The sequence below is a fragment of the Leptosomus discolor genome, chromosome 2 (assembly GCF_034619465.1).
Source record: "Leptosomus discolor isolate bLepDis1 chromosome 2, bLepDis1.hap2, whole genome shotgun sequence".
NCBI classification, from domain to species: Eukaryota; Metazoa; Chordata; class Aves; order Leptosomiformes; family Leptosomidae; genus Leptosomus; species Leptosomus discolor.
Window position 1 is genome coordinate 3,819,293 of NC_141392.1, and position 12,858 is coordinate 3,832,150.

The 12,858-nt window shown below is 41.6% G+C and overlaps 1 protein-coding gene across 3 annotated transcripts in view; it reads left to right on the plus strand.

Moving 5' to 3' along the window:
* DAAM2 (dishevelled associated activator of morphogenesis 2) overlaps positions 1-12,858 on the plus strand; it is a 119,921-nt gene that overhangs the window by 41,628 nt on the left and 65,435 nt on the right. For all 3 annotated transcript variants that reach the window (XM_086460552.1, XM_086460553.1, XM_086460554.1), the window contains exons 3-4: positions 1,878-1,952; positions 8,264-8,358. In XM_086460552.1, the coding sequence (XP_086316678.1) occupies positions 1,878-1,952; positions 8,264-8,358 (170 nt within the window). The remainder of the gene's footprint in view (positions 1-1,877; positions 1,953-8,263; positions 8,359-12,858) is intronic.

Below are 12,858 nucleotides of genomic sequence, written 5' to 3' on the forward strand. Positions count from 1 at the left end.
TGAAAGGAGGGTGTAGTGAGGTGGGTGTCGGTCTCTTCTCCCAAGTAACAAATGACAAGGCAAGAGGAAATGGCCTCAAGCTGCACCAGGGGAGATTTAGGTTGGATATTAGGAAAAATTTCTTTACTGAAAGATTGGTCAAACATTGGAACAGGCTGCCCAGGGAAGTAATGGAGTCACCATCCCTGGAGGTGTTCAAAAGACGTACGGATGTGGTGCTTAAGGACATGGTTTAGTGGTGGGCTTGGCAGTGTTAGCATAATGGTTGGACTTAATGATCTTAAAGGTCTTTTCCAACCAAAATGATTCTATGATTCTATGATCTGTCTAGGATGTGTCCATATTGCAGTCCTTTGCTAGATGGGGCCAGTTTTGTTGGTATCTCGAATGGAGATACTGATTTCATTTACATGATGAAAGACCAGTGGAATGAAGAGAGGGAAGGAAAGATCCAAGTCTCAGTCATTATTTTGTTTTTACTTCTAAATATGAAGATTCTGTGCGGAATTGTTGCTATGTGATGGTGTGTAGCCTGGCAGCAACTTGTGAGCAGGGACCATGCAGAGCTATTTCTCACCTCTAAACCAAGGAGTTCTGGAATGGCTGAGGCACTCTGATAGACCTACATATTTAATAGTGTTCTGTGTCTTCCAGAGCAACTTTTCTCGTATGACTAAGCATTCATACACAGACAACATTGGTGAGATCCACATGGTCTTCAGACATCTTTGGACATACTTAGGATGAGTCAAGGGGTTCAACCTCTTATCATACACTAGGATTCTTAGTATGAGATATTTGTAGTTTATAGTGGGAGATTAGGACCCTAGGAACCAATCCTCATTTTGCTGGTGACTGTTACACTTATCTAGAAATAAATAGATTCATTAGAAAGAAATCTCATTTCCACTGAGCAGCCAGTGAAAAAGAAAGAATTGATTCCTAAGTAGGGGTAGATCTTCTCTTAGAAGTTGAGTTTGGTTGATCTTAGTCTGGTGAAGGTGATTTCAGGTGGATTATTCGGGAGGTAAGGGTAGAAGAATTAATACTGCTTCTACTGTAATTGAGGGGATGCTGTTCTCTTCCTTCAGATGTTCTAAGACTGTGCTTAAATGGAATGGAATAGACAATTTCAGTTGGAAAGGACCTACAATGACCATCTAGTCCAACTGACCACTTTAGGGCTGAACAAAAGCTAAAACCTGTTACTAAGGGCATTATCCAAATGCCTCTTAAACACTGACAGGCTTGGGGCATTGACCACCTCTCTGGGAAGCCTGTTCCAGTGTTTGACCACCCTCTCAGTAAAGAAATGCTTCCCAGCGTCCAGTCTAAATCTCTTTCTGGTTTATCATGTCAAAATGAGGCAGTCTTTTGGCTTCTTTTCACGTTCCTTGGCTTGATTTTTCTTTTTCCTCCATAGCAGCTATTAAACCCCTTGTTGATGAATCCCACCATCACTCTAGCAATAGAGAGGCAAAATAATTTATAAGATCTGCCAATATGAAGCTACAAAATGTAAACCTGTTATCTGTAAATGGGCTATCCTTCCACTTGGAAACATAGTATGTTTAAGGGATGAAGGTTTGACGCTTAGATGCCAAAGATAACTGTGTCTCCATCAAACTTTATTATTCTGTGTTTAATAACCTTAGCTGAAAGGGATTCTTTTTGTCTGACACACCATGGTGACAGCACTAACATTACACTTTCAGAAATGTTTGTAATAAATGCCACACATCTCTCTGCATTATACAAGAATATTGGGGGAGATACCACAATAAAGGGCAGCGCAGTGAAGAATCCCGGGTGGTTCTACAGTGGCATTTCATCCTGTCAAGGCTCCTTGTGTAACCTTGTTTAACTTTCTGTTTCAGGAACAAGAAGATCCTAATAAGCTTGCTACCAGCTGGCCAGATTACTACATTGACCGCATCAATTCCATGGCAGCAGTAAGTTACCTCTCTTGCAAAGCAGGGAAGATTTCCTACCGTGGAGACGTGTTTCTTTAGGAAGAAATCCCCAAAGGAGAGCAGTGTTAGCCCAAATGCATGACTGATTTATAATAGGACTTCTGAAAGAAGACGAGTATGTGTATTAAGAAAGAGCCCTTCTCTGGCAGAAGGATAGATTGGAAAGCACCATAAGCATTTGCAGGTTTTATTTCTGTAATACCGAGCGCTGAAGGCAATCCAATTAGATTCTGGAATGAAAATTTGAGAGGATAACAGAAAAGCAACTATTTGAAAACTAGGTAAAGCCTTGTTTTGTTGATACTGGAGGAAAAATTTTCAATCGTCCTTGTTCAATAGCTGTATAATATTTCTCTTCCTCTGAAGCATCCAGTAGAACTGGTCCCTAGCAAAAGCAGAACACCTGCATATAGTGTCCACTGATCTCCTTTGATCTGGTAGATCTTATATTTTGAAATTTGATCCTTTTATTACTGATTTTTATAGTCAGATTTTGCCTCCACTTATTCATGTGCAATGACTGATTTTGGCAGTTGTGCTGAAGTGACCATAGAATTCCATTCCTAGCATCTTAGGTAGCACACCTTGTTTGTTTACTTATGCATTTATGTTTGATTTCTAAAGGCTTCTCTGCACCTTTTGTATCGTGATTATGAGCTATAAAATAATTTCATAAAAATAATGCTTTAATGGATGTTAAATGTGTCAATACCGATACATTTCTCATGGTGAAATATGTCCCGCTCAGTAGAAAAGCAAAGATTAACAAGTTATTGTAACTCACTGTAGGAAGGTAAAAGAAAAACTGCTTTCTACTGTGAGTCCTGAATAGACAAAACGATCACCTTCCATCATGCCAGATTTTCTTGGGGCAGAGTAATGTTATAGAAAGGATATGGACTTGTTTTGAGAAAAGAGATGGAGCTTTTGTGACTGGCGTGGCGCTGTGCTTTGACTTCCTGACTGAACAAATTTGCTCTACAAGGGCCATTGAGGAGAAAAAGAAGTGTGAAACCTTGCGATGTCACTAAGCCAAATACTTCTGGTAGGATTTGATCTAAGGCCTCTTGAATCTACTGAAAGTTTTTCCATTGATTGCAGTGACTTTTGGATTAGGCTTTAAATGATCTTGATGTAAACCTGGAATGAAAATGTACACGCCACTGTTGTAAATCTGGAGCAGTTCCATGGAATGAGATTATGTTTTGGCCTATGTTTCTAATTTTAAACATGTTTTAGGAGCACCAATAAACACCAGCCCCGGTAACGTTGTTTGCATGCCTCAGCGCTGAATGATTGATAACCTCTTATTTGGCTTCAAGCCTCATGATTTACTCTTAGGGTTGAAGTGTTGAGAAGACACACTGGGGTTAAAACCCATCCTTCTGATTTACCACTTAGTTGCTTCACTTTCAGGCAGGTGAAACTGAGTTGACTTGATTTCACAGGAATTGTATCAGTGGAAAACTGGAGTAATACAGCTGAGAACCAGCTCCAACACACTTTTAAAGACATGTTCTATTCATTATTATTTAGACCGCTGAGATTCTTAACTTCCAAATGGTTATTTTGGGTCCCTTATAATTTCAGTCCTAAATTTAGTGGTGGGGTTTTAAAACTTTTTTTTTTTTTAAACTGCATCCAAGTGGAGTTGGCTCAGAAGTAGTGAAAGAAAAACATGTTTCATGTTGCTTCCTGACACTGTCTAGTCTATTTTAGTTTGTGTCTCTTGGGCACTATCAGGTATTGCAATATTTTAATTAGAAATACTGCAAGAACTATTAGAGTTGAAAAGGTAGCAATAATCACAGAAGTGTTAGTTTAAAATACCTTAAGTCCTGGAGGTTTTTTAATCTTTGCATCGCCTGTGAATTAACTGCATAAGAATCTTTTTACGTGAGGCACTCCCATCTTTTTCTGTATGTTTTGTTTAGTTATGAAGTTCTCTTTCAGATATTAGCTTGGCAAAAAAGTTCTTCCTGCCCGCTGACAAAATGGAAATGGCACCTTTATCCTGCTGATATCATTAAGCATCTTTCTGAGGATTTCAGCAGGCCAAGGCCCCTGTGCTCCAGGATCGTTTTCTCAGAAGACCTGCTGCAATGTTACTCATCATATCTGCCCCTCATAGATTACGCTTGAGAGCAGTGTGGTGATTCCTGACATGTTTGACATTCCCTACTTGTAACCTTAGACCACTGCGTTAGGAAGCACTTTAGGTCACAGATTCCTGATCCAGTTCAAGAAGCCACGCGGTTTAGGCACAGCTCTGTTCCCACCATTGTTTCTGTTGCTGTGACTTCTTAGAGTTTAATAGTATTTAAACCCAGTTCTCACAAGGGCGTAAAACTGTCATAAACCTGGATCTCTTTACTTGTCTGTAGTGTGCAATTCCTGTGGAGGGACCCTCCCATCCTTCAGGTAGCCTGACTGAAAGGAGGGGGCCAAGTAGATCACTGGTAGACTGTTTTCTAGACTGTTCCTTAAGAGAAAGAGGACAGCTGCTAATAATGTCTAATTCAGAAAGAGAAGCCTCTAAATTTGCCCAGTCCTCTGATGTCTACATGCTATAAATAATCCTGGTGATTGTGGACAGTGATTGTCCACAGTTAGAGACCATTTCCATTATCAAGACCATTGTCATCTTCTGCTGATTCACCAACACACAAAACTTCTCTTCTTAAAAACGGAGCAGCTGCCCTGTTAATATCTCATGCAAAGAAACCTCCCTGTGCTCCCCCTGCCCTCCTCACCCCATGATACTGTCTGCTTGGCAGCACAAATAAACACAGCCCTCGTTTTACTGGGGAGGAGAATTTCTGACAGCACCGTGTTGCTTTTATGAGCTTGGCTGTGTGTGCATTTCCACAGAGAGACTTTCAGGTGAACAGCAGTTGCGGATCCAGCTTTTCTGGAGAGATGGCTCGGGCGAGAGTATGAGACAGGGGTCAAGATTAATAAATACAGCTGTAACTGAGCCCTCTTCCTTGACTCTGAAAGCGTTTGTTCAGGGCAGAGCAGCTTCACAGGATGTTAAAAATATGTATCTTTCAGCAGAATTTAGCAGGTGGATGGTAGCTCTCTCCTCCATCTGGGTTGATGGTGACATCTATGTTACTGAAAACTGATTTGCCTAAAAGTTCAGGTTCTTTAAGTTACATCCATTTATGGTTTATGATTCATAGTTTATTCTCTTAGTTCAGCCTTAATGTAGTTAAAGATGTGGTGCACCTTGAATTTCAACTGACTTGATTTCTTTGAAGAAAGTAGTATTGCCTAGGTATGTGATAGGAGGCATGAAATACAATATATTTTTGTCAGATCTTTATTTTAATTTTACTTGTATTTGTTTATGAACTGGAAGTGATTTCAATAATATCTCCGTTAGTTATGATTTTAGACAAGATCTAAAGAAAGAGCTTGGACTATAATAAGAAATCAGAATATCCAGTTGCTTTTTTACTTCTTATTCTATTTGCTGCTTTCTTTTTTCATTTAATTTGTGTAAGACTGTTAAGTAAGACTAGGTGCATCATACAGTGCATTGCTGATGCTAGTTCATGCCCTTTTTTTTTCTTTTTTTTTTTTTTTCTTCTCTCTTTCTCACCCATACTGTCATTATGGCCCAGTATTTTCCTTCTCATCAGTTTAGGGGAATGATTAGCCATTAGGATAAGGTGTGGGAATTAATCTGTGCTTTTAACAAAACTGAGATATTTCATTTTAAATGGAGCCAAATTTTCAAAAGTAATTTCTGGGACTACTTGAAGTTTTACACGTAAAATTTCATGTGAATGATTGTTTTCACAAATTTGTGATTTTTTTTTTTTTTTTTTTTTTTTTTTTTGAATTGACAAATCAAGTAACTAGATGCTGTACTTTCCTGGATGATGCACTTAGTTTAGAAAACTTTAAATATGCAAAATATGCTTGTAAAAAAACAGCCTTATGTACACCACTTTTGAGGGACCGGGTAAGGACCTGGCACTATTTTGCTCACTCTTCCCGGTACGTCTGGTTAACTGATAGGGACTAGTTGCATCCTCAGCACAGCAGATGTTAGTCCTCGAGTGCAGTTTGCAGTTCAGGAAAGCAATTCATCAGTCAGCCACAGTAATGAAATCCAGCCTCAAATAATGACAGTTCCCTCCTCTCTGTCTCCCAGGGACAGTTATGTTTTCTATAAGTCTTGCCGAGAAAGCTATTTCATAATGCAAACGCGTGACCAGGCTGTCTTTAGAGAGGGCATGAGGATTTGGATTCCTGGCCATGCACAGGAGTGAGAAATGAAGGGCTCTTGGCTGCCTGCAGCTTTAGAAAAGGGGTTTTCTATAATCACCCTCCGTTGTAAAGGCAGGATTATTTGTATTTGTTTCATTTGGAAATGGGCCTTTTTCACTCTGAACGAAATACTGTTGAGCACCTTCCTACCATCCATTTGCTTTCCCCCCACAACGGCCCAGAGGAAAAATTAAGCCGTTGGAGAGATGGGGAGGCTTTCAACCGAGCATTCATGGGCCAAAGGAAAGATGACCAGATGGGCTGTCACCCAAGAAAATACAAACCAAGCCCCAAATCACACCCCAGGACTTTGCCGTTGAGATTCCATAATGCCTGCTCAGGATTTGTGTTTATTTTTCAAAGAGGGGGATCATATACGGCTTGGCTTAAGCATTTCAATTTATGTTTCTGGCTGTCGGGGGATGCTGGCAAAAGATAAAACATCATCAGCTCATTTTCCATCAGTAGCGCTCTGTCATTCCATTAGGGCAGGAAATAGCTTGCTCTGTTACTGAGTGAATTTGACTTTAGCGTGGATCAGAGAGAGGACCCCTAGAGTTAAACACATCTCCCTGTGCCAGCTGTTCAGCATAAGACAGCAAGGGCATGTGGCCAAGTGACCACCCTCAGGATCTGACATGTGTTGGCACCACACGGTTTGCAAAAGCAAGCAACGTGGGAGCACTTCCAAGGGAAGTGAGGTGTTGGGCTGGAGGCGGGGGGAGGTTAAAGGAAGTTCCAGTGAGAGGAAGGTTTTCTTTGGTGCTTGCTAAACAGTAAAATAAAGATTTAAATATTTTGCTGTAATGGTCCATAGTTGTAGCTACTCAGATTCCACCAGAGAGAGGTATATCACATCCCTGAGAGATGATACTAGTTTAATTGGGTTATTCATTTGAGAAGGGGTTCAGAGCTGCTGTCCAGATACCACTGAGTGATATCCCTGAGAAGTCCTGCCAATAAGAGAGTCATTTACCCTCTCCATTTTACAATTAAAGCAACTAAGAAGGCATAGCTATAGGCTAAGAATTTCCAGCATTGAGGCTTGACTTGTTAAAAGGTCACACGTTGAAGTTGTGACCCTGAACGGTCTGTGTGATGGGCACTGAAGAGTCTTGCTTCTCATCACAAGGTTGCAATGGTGCTGAGTGTGGATCTGGAACCCTGTTTTCCTGACGTACCACTTTTTTTTTAATGGCATTGTCTGACTTTGAGAACCTCGGTTTTTGCATGTATTCCACTCATCATCTCTCACCATAATTTACAGTGACCCACAGCATCTTCAGTTCCAGTTGACTGCAAGTTCTAGTTATCTCAAGCTGCACACTGGGGGAAAATCCAGTCTCCATGTGCTTCAGTTTACTTGTTAAAAGACAGGGACAGGAATTTTATGATGCTCCAGCTTTTTGCAGTAAATGTTCCTAATTAACAAGGGCAAAGTGTATAGGGAAAAATCAGTACCTTAAAACAGGTGATATACTTGGTGTGGGGAAGAAAAGTCAAACTTGTATGTACACAAACTGTAATTCAGGGTACTTGGAGGCTGTTTAGTCACTTGATGAAAAAGCTTTTATGCTTTGAAACCTGACACACAAATCTGGGGTTTTTTTTCTTCTTTTCTTGCCCACAAATCCCTCCAGCCATGTCAGTCTAATAAAAGATATTATCTCTCCCTACAAACTTTGCCTCGTGTATCCATAGATCACCACAGCAGATCACTGTTCCGAATTAGGTGCAGTTTTCTGAGGGCATACCAGCAAATAGGATTTTTGGGGGGTAATCTGAGAGCCCTAGTTTAGCCAGTGTGGCCAAGTGGTGTGCTGTTGCCAGTCCACATGAGCAGCCTCATCTGGATTCAGTTTTGTAGCTGAGGCACTGCTTCCCTGGTGAGAGGTCGGCAGGCACCTCTGCATGGGTTGATGGGATAGTTGTTATTCGTAATTCCCAGCCTGTTTCTTAGCTTCCAGGCAGCCCGAGCTTTCCTGATTGTCATCTTCTTTTCTGAACAGATGCAGACTCTGTATGCTTTCGACGAAGAGGAAACAGAAATGAAAAATAAAATCGTTGAAGACTTGAAGACAGCTCTGCGGACTCAGCCCATGAGGTAATGTTGTTCGTCTTTCATCACAATTCACTGCCTCCCCGTGGTCAGATGTGACACGGGAAAGAGTGGCAAGGACAGAAACCTCATTGTCTCATCTCGCACAAGCCTCTCTGATATTTCAGGCAACCCACAGAGCCCTACGGTCCCTGATCTGAGCCTGGCTAGTTGGGAGGGCACACATGTAGCTTCAGGAATACAGAAGACAAAGCCTGCTGTGAAAAACCTGTGGCAGATACGTGCAAACACACGTAATGGCTATGAAGAATGGATTTTAGACTTCATAGCCCACGAACATCCCATGTAATTTGATTCACGTTGGGCAAAGCTTCCCCTTATCTTTAGTAACGTGAAGAGTTTGGTACAAAGCACCTAATCCATCTGACATCGCCTGGTTTGGCATCCTTCCTGTTCTATGTGTAGCTGTGATGTAGAGAAATGTTAAGAGACTTTATTGTGTACTGTGTCTTTGAAAGTAAGGTCATCTTTGTTTTACTGGGGGCAAAGCTCTGAACAATAGCAAACTAACTAGCATAGAAACTTTTTCCATTTAACACTTAGAAGAGGGTTGTGTAGAAGCAATAACTATAGTCAGTACGGTCTCAGGAAATACTCACTCAAAAAGTTTCTGAATGTCTTTGTATTGGGCCCAAAACAGGCCAAATGCATTTGCATCCACGTTATACTGAAGTCATAGTTTCAAAGAGCTTCTGCAATGCCTAAGTAAACAGGTTTGATTTTTGGAGGGTTTTTTTTTGGGGGGGGGGGGACATGACACAAGAGATGACGATGACACACCTAACCAAACCGAATGAATTAATTAAATAATAATAAAATCAACCCCCGAAAAATAGCTCAAAGAATTTGTATTGCGGTTACTTTGACTTGAAGTGAAGGTATTTCTGGCACTTCTTGTAGAGCTCAGTGCTGATTGTGCTTCTTCTCTTCATGATGTTGAAAAGGTTGTCTGTGTGCAGCTGCTCACCTCACGGCAGGTGTCAGGTAGAACACATCAGCTTAAACCTCAGGTTTTTACCTCCTGTTGTGACAGTCTGTGAGACAGCACAAAGCCAGATTCTGATTCTCCCCTGAGGCATAAAGATTCCTCAAGCTTTAGTAACTTCAGCATGTGGGTAGGGTGCGTGCTTTTAACATGGAAGTGGAGAAACAGTGGCCTGTATTGAGACCTCGCCCAAGGGGATAAGTGACTGTTTGATCCTGTCTGTCACTGTCCTAAAGCAGAGAACAAGGTGAAATGCATCTGGACTTCATGTTAAAGTGGAAGCCAAGACAACTGCCCAACGCCCAGCTCTCACAAGGATTTTAAACCAAAGTCTTGTGCTGTTAAATCTTGGTGTAGCAACTGCATGGCATTCATGTGGAGCTGGCTTGATGCTTACTTTGTCAAAGTGATAGCTTTCATTGAGCACAGGCACAGCAGCAAGGCCTCTCTGCTATGTCCATCTGAAGCACTTTGGTGGCCACCATGAGTTGGTCTGCTCTGTCATTTTGAATAGGACAGCCCGGCCTCCTTGTTGGAGAGCAAGGCAGTAGAGAAGAAGAAAGAGAAATGTCTTTTGCTCAAAGCCTTGCGAGGCTTTCCTTCTCAGACCTATATTGCTTCTGCTGGATCCCCTTGACAACAGCCTGTTGCTTCGTCTGTTTATAATAACCCTAACAAGCTTCAGTACAAGCATCTATGAGCTGCCCTATAAAGTGTTCTCTTCTAAATCGCTGGCGATGGTTGTGGGGCTTTTTTTTTTTTTTTTTTAAATAGTTAAGCCAAGCCAAATTTTGAGTTAAGTCCTATGTCTCAACTAATTTCCAGCGACTCAATTTGTTAGCTGCCAAATGGGCTGCATGCCAACACCTGATCAACAAGCCAATTTCTTCTTGATGGAAAGGTTGCAGTAGAGAGGCCCTCGGCTCCATGAAATCCCTCTCATAAGCAGTATGATACCCAAGCCTTCAAAATACTAGTCTTTCTAGCTGAATTTGGACATCAAATCCTATTTTCCTTGCCACTGCTGTTCATCAGGCCTCTGAAGAAAATAGAGACCTAAATTCACACAGGATGAACTGTCTGGAATTCATTTATGATGGCAGGGCACACAGGGGCTCTGACAGCTCACCAATAGGTTCCTCTGCTTGAATTCTCTGATCTAGAAGAATCAAAAGAAGAAAAATGCATGTGTTTGTCTCTGTATTTTATTTTACTGGAGAACTGTGTCTCTTCTAGTAGAAAACGCAGAGTGATGGAGCTGATCTGTGCCTCTATTCCAACCCAACGGTTTTAACAGCAACAAGAACTGAAGCAGACCTACCCAAACTCAAGTTCCTCTCCTCTTTGGAGCAAAGAGATAGAAGCATCACTGGGCAGCTAGTTGTCCCCCTTTGAGCAAGTGCATTTTGCTCTGGTATTTAGGAGCTGCCCTGAAATAATAAAGGCAGGTTATGTCCCAGCACGCAGGAACAAACCCAGCCTTAGAGAACAAAAAAACCCACATCTGTATCTTGTAAGAAAACATTTTTTTTTAGGTTTGTAAGAACTTATGACTATAAACAAGTGTGATGACAAACTGTTGGGCAGAAGCAGTGAGAGAAGAGCTTTTCTTTTGGTACTTTAGTGCCTAAAAATGGAGGTTCAGAAGTGCAGCAAAAGTAAAAACCTACAAGGGACTGGAAAAAAAAAATAACTTTTTGAATCCCCAGAAAAATACCTCCTTTAGTCTGAATCATCACTAACTCCCTTTGCTGTCTCCTTTTCTCCTTTTGTTTAATGCAGATTTACCTCCTGATTTTTTTTTTTGTTTGATTTAGCCATGTTGCATTCAAGTGCATACTGGAGATGATAATTTATGCATCCAGCAAGCAAAATCCATTATGCTGCATTTTTCAGCCGCTCAGTAGTTGTCAGGGTTATGTGTGCCCCCTGATTCAAAAAGTGGTGCTTCAGGGAAGTGTAGCCTTGGCTGTTAACAGGGTGGGAATATCCTGCTCTCTGCACACCCACAGCATATGAGCTTTCTGCCTTTCCTGAGCGGGATCGAGCCTCACAGGGAGGCTGTGTCCCCCCCTCCCCGTGCTCTTGGAATCCATCGGTGGGTCATTAGCTCTTAGGCCGCTGCGTCTGTGTTTGGATGAAAGGTTTGTTATTAGAGCTAGCTAACTCGTTCTGATCAGCACCCTCTAAAACTTGAAAGGCTAAGAGGCGCCCTGCCTTTTAAAGTGTGCTAAACTGGTCAAGTGAGAGTCTGAGGTGAGGTTAGGCTTTAATTTGCTTGTTTAGCACCTATTAAAACATACCCTGCTTTATTTACACTTGAGTTTTTGAATGTGTTAGCCAGAATGCTTTGGCAAATATGCTTAACTTTACACCTTCCAGTCTAGAACAAGACCTTACTTTGCAGCGTACAGGATGTATAGGATGGCAGTTACACATGGCGTATGTTTTGAGGAAGAAGGTGCTTTATTTTGGTTTGCTTTTGGACACACACACACGCACACATCCCTGCTTACAGACCTACAGATGCATAAGCACCAGTGGGAGGATTATGGCGCTCAGCCTGTCAGGTAAACTCCCGCTTCTTTTTCTCTCCTGTGCAGACTTTTACACACCTACCTCCCCGCACCAAGGAAATCCTCATACTGAGAGTGTCTGTGGGCCCAGAAACTGCTGTTGCCATTTCTTTATCTCCCTCTTGCATGATTTCTGGCTTTTCCGGAGAATAGGGAACTAAGTGTTTTGGAAAAGGGAGGTGAAAATCATAATTTGATTCCTGCTTCTGATGTCAGCTGAAATGGGAAGGTACTTGGTTTGCTTCTTATTGAGTAATGCAGCTTACTGTTTGCTCTCTGGACTAGGAAGAGTACAGGAAAATCCCGACATTGTTTTAAATTATGTCATTAATCAAGGTCTGTGACACACACCACTGCACATGCCTCAGTTTTGGAGTGATCTCATCCAAACAGTCCTAGAAAAAATTGCTCTGCCAGTGAATTTAGTGAGGGATTGTACTTAATTGGGACAATGTGACTTTTGTGCATTTTATTTTTTTCACATGGTCATTAGAGCATGCTAAAATACATGAAGGTTGTAGTGCCTTGTATGTCTTGTCGTAAGGCCAGGTGTTCCACCCAAAGGTATGTTTGAGGCACCCTTTGTTCAGCTGCTTCTTCAGGATGCTTTCTTTTGTCAGCAGAGCTCTGTATCTTCAGAAAGATATCCTTCTTAAGTCTTCCCTCAGCCCTGAAACTGAAAACAGCAAACTTCTGTGCTTTATGCCTTTTTTTTTTTTTCCTCCCCTAAAAGATGGAGGGAATAGCTAAAATATAGAATGGATTCATAGAAGTGAACTTTGGACATGAGGAGGAGAAGGGGAATTTAAACTAGTCCCTCCATAGTAGAGGCAAAGAGCAACTCTGACCTGGAGGCTCAGAGTTAGAGAAATGCTCAGAAGTCATTTGCATCATGTTGTTTGGTACCACCTTGGGTTTGTGCTT